The 7974-nt window shown below is 35.5% G+C and overlaps 1 protein-coding gene across 1 annotated transcript; it reads left to right on the forward strand.

Moving 5' to 3' along the window:
* Window positions 1-4934: 4934 nt before the first annotated feature.
* Window positions 4935-5849, forward strand: LOC128636633 (olfactory receptor 10A7-like). Its single transcript, XM_053689625.1, has one exon. The coding sequence runs from the start codon at window positions 4935-4937 to the stop codon at window positions 5847-5849; it is 915 nt and encodes a 304-aa protein (XP_053545600.1).
* Window positions 5850-7974: the final 2125 nt, after the last annotated feature.

Genomic DNA, 7974 nt, shown 5'->3' on the forward strand with positions numbered 1-7974 from the left:
ACTGGCACTTCCCAATCTTAAACTATACAATTTGGCTGCGATGGTTAAAACGGAGATAGATTGGCTTGCCGGAACCAATATAGTCTCATCAGAGGATATAGAATCTCATTTGATTACACCGTTCTCTTTAAAGGCTATTCTACATTCCCCAGCACGGAAGTTGCCAAAGAATGTCAGCTGCCTTATTTCTATTAAAAACATCGTCCTAGCCTGGCAGAAGTTTTGTGCAATTTTAGATATTGATTTTACGTTTTCAGAGTTTTTACCGATCACAAGTAATCCTAGTTTCCTTCCTGGCTTATACCAGAAAGTATTTAAAATCTGGACTGAAAAAGGACTATGCTTTGTAAAACAGCTATTTGATGAAAAATATCAATTGTTAATGGCAGACACTATTTTCAATAAATATGAGCTACCTAGGTCCAATCTATTTGCCTATTTTCAAATCCGTCACTTCATTTCGTCTCAAAATTGGCGTTTTTCTTCTCTAAGCGTTTGGGCCCATATCAAGCTTTGTATTCAAAAATTTGTAATGGGGGATTCCTCACTATCTCTGATGTATGATATTATGCTGTCTAAGCAGAGCCTGCTCTTTTCAGATAATATCTGTAAGTCCTGGCTCTCGATAATTCCGTCTGTAGACCATGGAAGAATCAGAGTTTTGATTCATTGTGTAAGTGTAAAGTTTCTATGTCCTGGAAGGAATCACATATGAAATTGATTAATAATTTCTATCTCTCCCCCTTGAAAATATCTAGGCTTTATTTAACCGTGGCCGGTACATGTCCTCGTTGTTCATATGATAGGGCAGATAAACTTCACATGTTCTGGACATGTCCTAAAGCTAGACAATTATGGCTAAAAATTATCTACTGGTTTAATAAAGTATACAAAACAACAATAGGGTTATCATCAGAGGATGTTATTTTTTTATCTCCTCCTCTGAACTCCCTTAATAATAATTCTTTAAATAGTCTAAATACCATTATTCTCACAGTTAGACACTGTATATTTAACAATTGGAAAGCTAGACGTATACCGGGGATAACTATGGTTTTTAAAACACTCCAGGATCAAATTTTGTTTGCATCATATCATCTTCAGGATGCCTCTGAGAAAAGGATTAAGAACTTTTTATGGAGATGGACTCCAGTTATTTTATCCTACTCAATTCCTCTTCAAAATCGGATTCTTTCTCCATTTTTGTCATCTGTCAGCTTTGCGGAATTGACCTTATTAAATGTATTTCCACAGTCATGGATTGAACGCCATGGAGAGGGCCGCTAGGTGGGGTTGAACGGGGGGTATGGGTTGGGGGGGGGAGTGAGGGGAATCTGTGTTTATTTTTATTTTTTTGGGGTTTTTTTCTCTCTTTTTCTTCCTGTCCTGTCTTATTTTGTTCTGTTTTGGTTTGTTTTGTCTTGTTTTGTTTTTTCCTGTGTTTTTTTTTTCTTTTCTCTCTTCCCTTCTTGGATTTTGATGATGAACTATATATCCTAGGTGTAGATTCAGAGCTTTGTCCCCGAAAAACCTTATTGGTATCTTGGAAGCTGCGGCTTCATAAAATGTTTAGTTTTTATGTCCTAGCTATTTGTATTGGTTTGTATGTATTTTATTTTGTAGTTTAAGATACAGGTGAAGCTTGGGAGCTGCGTCTCTCCGAATTTTTTATTGCCATGGAAGCTGCGTCTTCATGAATCTTTGCTGTATAATTTTATTTATTGGGGGGGGTTTTTGTTTGTTTTTTTGTTGTTGTATTATTTCATTGTGTGGAAAAAATAAAAAAATAAAATAAATCATGGCCTCTTGGGCCAAGTATAAAAAATTTTTTTTATAGGACCGGAAAGCGTTAATTTAAAAATTCAAAGAACATTTTCTCCTATGTGAAGAACATTCACCTAGATTACGAGTTTTGTGCTAAACAGGGTGTGAAACCAACTCCAAAAAAGTTGCATTATTTCTCTTTCCATAGCGCTGCCATTATTGAAAAGCCTCCTTGTGCGTGTGATATGGTGGTGTTAAGCTCCATACCGCACAAAAGCCAATGGCTGCTTTGAAGTGCTCGTGCATGTTTTCTCCCATAGACATCAATGGGGAGAGAGTGTTAGAAAAAAAAAAAGAACACCTGAAGTGCGGAATGAAAAATCTCCGTAACGCAACCCCATTGATGTCTATGGGGAAAATAAAGTTATGTTTAAACCTAACACCCTAACATAAACCCCAAGTCTAAACACCCCTAATCCGCCACCTTCGACATCGCTGACACCTAATTAAAGTTATTAACCCCTATTTCGCCGCTCCCCAACACTATAATAAAGTTAATAACCCCTATTCTGCCGCTCCCCGACATCGCTGCCACTATAACAAAAGTTATTAACACCTAAACCTCCAGCCTCCCACATCGCCGCCACTAAATAAACCTATTAACCCCTAAACTGCCAGCCCCCCACATCGCAAAACACTAAATTAAACCTAACACCCCATAACTTTAAATTAAAGTTACACTATAACTATCTTTAAATAAATAAAAATTACCTGTGAAATAAAAATAAACCTAACATTAAACTATAAATTAACCTAACTATTCTAATAAAATAAAAAAATACTACTACTAGTTAAAAACCTAAATTACAAATTTAAAAAACCTAACACTACGAAAAAAAATAAAAAATCTAAAATTATAAAAAATAATAAACACTAAATTCCGAAAAATAAAAAACACTAAGCTTGCAAAAAATAATAAACAAAATTATCAAAAATGAAACCAATTACACATAATCTAATATCCCTATAAAAATAAAAAGCCCCCCAAAATAAAAACACCCCCTAGCCTACAATAAACTTCCAATAGCCCTTAAAAGAGCCTTTTGTATGGCATTGCCCTAAGTTAAACAGCTATTTTACCTGTAAAAAAATACAAAGTCCCCCCCAACAGTAAAACCCACCACCCAACCAACCCCCCAAAATGAAAAACCTAACTCTAAAAAATCCTAAACTACCCATTGCCCATAAAGGGTCATTTGTATGGGCATTGCCCTTAAAAGGGCATTCAGCTCTTTTTCACTGCCCTTAAAAGGGCATTCGGCTATTAGTGCCATATTAGGGACATATTCATGTAAGAAAACTATAGGGTTTCAGATAGCATAAAATTTTCAGATTTACTTCTATTATCAAATTTGCTTCATTCTTTTTGGAATCTTTTGTTAAAGGAAATGCTCTACTTGGGTAAGCTGAAAACATTGGGTGAGATAGGTACAAGCAGCTAGCTCACAGTAGCGTATTGCTTCTGAGTCTACCTGTGTATGCTTTCCAACAATGGATACCAAGAAAACAAAGCAAATTAGATAAGAGAAGTAAATTGGAAAATTGGAAAACATTGGATGTTCTTTCTGAATCATGAAGCTTAATTTTGGCTTTACTGTCCCTTTAATGCCATTGCGCCCCTGCAAATCTATGTACACAGAATCAACCCTTACTAAGCTTCAAGAAGCTCACTGAATAGAAGATTGTTTGGAGTGAAACAGATCTGCACAAGGATCTAAGTGTGAGGAGGGAGGGTTATTGTTTGAGAAATGAGGGTTATTGTTTTATTTATTTAAATTGTTATTATTAATATGATGGTTATTTTTCTTTAGTTAACTAAAACTATTTCGTTATTTTCTCCTTCCAATAAAGTAAAGCGGAAAAGTAGATCAAATATGAATGATTAACTTATTAAACTGGAGATAGTTCACCTCCCAATAATTTAATTCATTTCAATTATCTATCTGTGCATGTCTAATGATATATAACCAAATCAGTAATGGTCTGATATAACCGGAAAAATAATATGAAAAGTTATCATTCTTAAAATAAAAGCCATGATTTAAATCAATTTAAATAGGTTTTACTGTATAGTGATTTAAATTGGGATTTAAATCAATTTGATTTAAATAAAATCTACCCTGTCATATACCATGTGCCTCTTAACCTTTATAAAAATGTTTTATTAATGTTTATGTGAATAATTTGTATTATATTTATATATGTAACAGTTTATTTGAATGTATTTATGTTGTGTTTGGTGTATATTTATTTCTAGCCTTATTCCTTTACGCAACGTCTTCAATAGAGCTAACACAATGGGGCCTATCTATCAAGTTCCGAATGGAGCTTGATGCCCCGTGTTTCTGGTGAGCCTGCAGGCTCGCCAGAAACACCAGTTATGAAGCAGGGCAGGAATTGATGAGGCGGACAGGAATTGCCACAATACAACCCGATCGAGTACGATCGGGTTGATTGACACCCCCTGCTGGCGGCCGATTGGCCGTGAGTCTGCAGGGGGCGGCGTTGCACCAGCAGTTCACAAGAGCTGGTGGTGCAATGCTGAATACGGAGAGCGTATTGCTCTCCGCATTCAGCGATGCCTGTCGGACCTGATCTGCACTGTCGGATCAGGTCCGACAGACATATGATAAATAGGCCTCAATGAGCGCAAATTTAGACTGCGCTCTGCTGTATTTACTTTCAACTTGTAATACATGCGCAAGTAACCGCAGCCGCAATTTTGCATATCCCGCCTGTGTTAACGGTACCACGCCACTTGTAATCTAGGCCTCTGAGTTTAATGTGCCTTTATATTTACTTTGTTCTCATTTAATTTTTATATTACAGGGTTTAAACTGATCACAGCTTTGTCATATGGAACTTGATGTTATAAAGCGCCAGACTTGTCCTTCAACAGGTGACACTTTCTTAGGACACTCAGAACTATGATATTTGAGTCAGCTGGGAAACAGAGTATGTTTGAGTTAAAATTAAGAAACAAGAAGAGGAATTGCGTTGTTCTATTTGGTGTTGGGGAGGGGAGTTATACAACTAAAGTCCATGTTTCATGAAATATAAAAAAAATTCTCCTAATTTTATTTATTTATTTATTTATTCAGCTTCACAATATGCAGGAGAATAACCAGTCAGATGTCACAGAATTCCTGCTTTTAGGATTTACAAACTCTCCTGTCTCCAAATTGTGTATTTTTCTCATTATTCTTCCTCTTTACAATGTAACAGTAGCTGGTAATCTAATGATCATCACCCTCGTCTTAGTAAGTCCTTATCTCAAGTTGCCTATGTATTACTTCCTGAGCAATCTCTGTTTATGTGACGTTATGTTGACCACAAGCATTGTACCAAACATGCTCTTTATCATATGGAAGAAAGGTGAGACAATATCATTTGGTGTTTGCCTTTTACAGTTTTATATATATGCTGTCTCTGGTGGTGCAGAATGTCTTCTACTCACTGTTATGTCTTATGATCGATATCTTGCTATATGTAAACCATTGCACTATGCCTCTATCATGAATTTCAACCAGTGTCTGAACCTTATCTTCTGGTCTTGGTTTTTGGGAAGTCTGGCAACAATGATACTAGTTATTATGATATCCTTTTTAAAATTTGCTGGACCTAAAACCATTGATCATTTTTTCTGTGATCTTGATCCACTGTTAAAGATTTCCTCATCAGAAACGTACTTTGTGAAGCTAGAAATTTTAATGGCTACATTTCCTATAATATGTGTTCCACTTCTAATCATTGTTGTATCTTACATACATATTTTTATCACTGTCCTCAACATTTCATCCACCGGCCGACAGAAAGTCTTCTCCACGTGCAGCTCGCACTTGACTGTTGTGTGTGCGTATTATGGAACAATGTTCACTATTTACACAGTTCCATCCAAAATAAAATCAACAGATACCGACAAATTTCTTTCATTAATCTATATGGTGGTTACCCCCTTGCTGAATCCATTAATATATGGTTTAAGGAGTAAAGACATACGGAGAGCCCTGAAGAAATTAGTCTAACTTATTTCAATAAAAATTATGCTCCACTTTGCAATTTGTAGAATTTTCACCCAGATAAGACTATGCACAACAAGCAAATACATATTTTCGATGTCTATTACTCCATGCAAGGGTAAAGAAGTTCTATATTAAGGGAAATTACCACATAATAAGTGTATGAGTGTGTATCTAATATATATATATATATATATGTATATTTGGCAAAACAGTGATAAACTCAGGAACCACTTCATGGTCTCTGCTTTCCTGGGTCCTAACCTACAGCTGACACTGGCTAAACACAGTGATAAACTCAGGAACCACTTCATTGTCTCTTCTAATCTTGGTTCTAACCTACAGCTGACACTGGCTAAACACAGCGATAAACTCAGGAACCACTTAATTGTCTCTTCTAATCTTGGTCCTAACCTACAGCTGACACTGGCTAAACACAGTGATAAACTCAGTAACCAGTTCATTGTCTCTTCTAATCTTGGTCCTAACTTACAGCTGACACTGACTAAACACAGTGATAAACTCAGGAACAACGTGATTGTCTCTTCTAATCTTGGTCCTAACATTCAGCTGACCACTGGCTAAACACAGTGATAAGATCAGGAACCACTTCATGGTCTCTTCTTACCTGGGTCCTAACCTACAGCTGACTCTGGCTAAACTCAGTTGAGAGTACAGAATACAACTCAAAGGCCAGATCTTATTTTAGTAATTCAGTTGTTGCCAAAACAAAAGTAGCTTATAAAGAAATACTATACATTCACAACACTAAATTTTGTTAAAATGAAAAAGAAATTGTCATCTGACTAAACATATACATAATTTTAAAAACACTTGAATCATATCACCTTTGAATATTGTTGCTGCTAATTCTTTTATAAATAATGAGTGGCTTTGATACCTTTTAAGATTAAGGCAACTATTTACACATATCAAGAATCAACTAAACTGATATAATCTGTGAGGTATATTTAATGTTAATATTACTTTGCAAAATAGTGCCTCTACTTATGCCAAAATGGCAATAGCTATAAGGCACACATAGATTTTACATAGGTTGTTAGAATATTAGTATGATGATTAAAGCTATGACAAGCTAGTTAAAAGTGGAGATAGTACTCCCATGAAGGATTCCCTGACGCGCGTTTCGCAATGTCGCTTCCTCTATCTTTCTATCTATATGCGTGTGTGTGTAATATTTTAATGTTTGATGTAAATTAATAGTTTTTTTTTAGTTATTGATTGAGGTGCCTATTAAAAATTAAGTGGACCAGCCAGTTTGTGTCAAAACAAGCTTGAAATTCTGGAGCCAGCATTTAAAATCAAGTGCGGTTACAGCATTTTCAAACGTTTCTTATGATGTTTGTGATCCTTTCCCAGTCACATGACTTATTGCATGAAAAACACATGCTTGTATTTTTTAAGCCAGACATATTGTAAGTGTATTGTGTGAAAAGAAAACTTACTCAGGCTGATTCACAGTGACAGACGATGTAACATCTGGGAGAAGGATGTGTGACTGCGCTGCCTCCCTCTCCCCATAGACTTCTATGAGTTGCACTTGAAAACCTTGTTCTGGCTGTCACTCGAAAGGCAAACCTGTAGATACACTAAGCCAAGTGCGCTAAAAGTAATATGTATTTATACCGTGTATTAGTGTTATACTTTATTTTAATATGTTTTACATGTGTTACGTTTTACCTTTTTTCTTTCTTTCTCTCTCTTATTTCTATCTTCTTTTTGTGTGTCCTATTTTGTTTTTTAGATATAAAATATGAAAGCACCAACATTGTATACTTCTGCTTTTGTTTTTCTTTTGAAGAATAGCGCATGTATTCATAGCAGATTGCAGAAGAGAATATCTCAGATTAAGTTACTTAATGTTAATATTTACCTAATTGTATCTACTGTAAGATATCTTGCCCTGCGTGGCTATTCAACATCTGTGTTTTATATTTGTATACATTGCTGGATTTAAATAAACATATATATATATATATATAAAAAAAAAAGTTTTACTTATCTTTTAACCCTAAGGGGGGTAGTTATCAAGCCGTCTACTTTTCTGGCTTTTCTGTAAGGGGGGTTTGGGTTAGATTAGGGGTATGTGGGTGGTGGGTTTTAATGTTGG

Source organism: Bombina bombina, chromosome 7, assembly GCF_027579735.1.
Source record: "Bombina bombina isolate aBomBom1 chromosome 7, aBomBom1.pri, whole genome shotgun sequence".
Classification (NCBI taxonomy): Eukaryota; Metazoa; Chordata; class Amphibia; order Anura; family Bombinatoridae; genus Bombina; species Bombina bombina.

What these genes read in the sequence shown, in the direction of transcription:
- LOC128636633 (XM_053689625.1), top strand. Translation starts at nt 4,935, where the DNA reads ATGCAGGAGAATAACCAGTCAGATGTCACAGAATTCCTGCTTTTAGGA.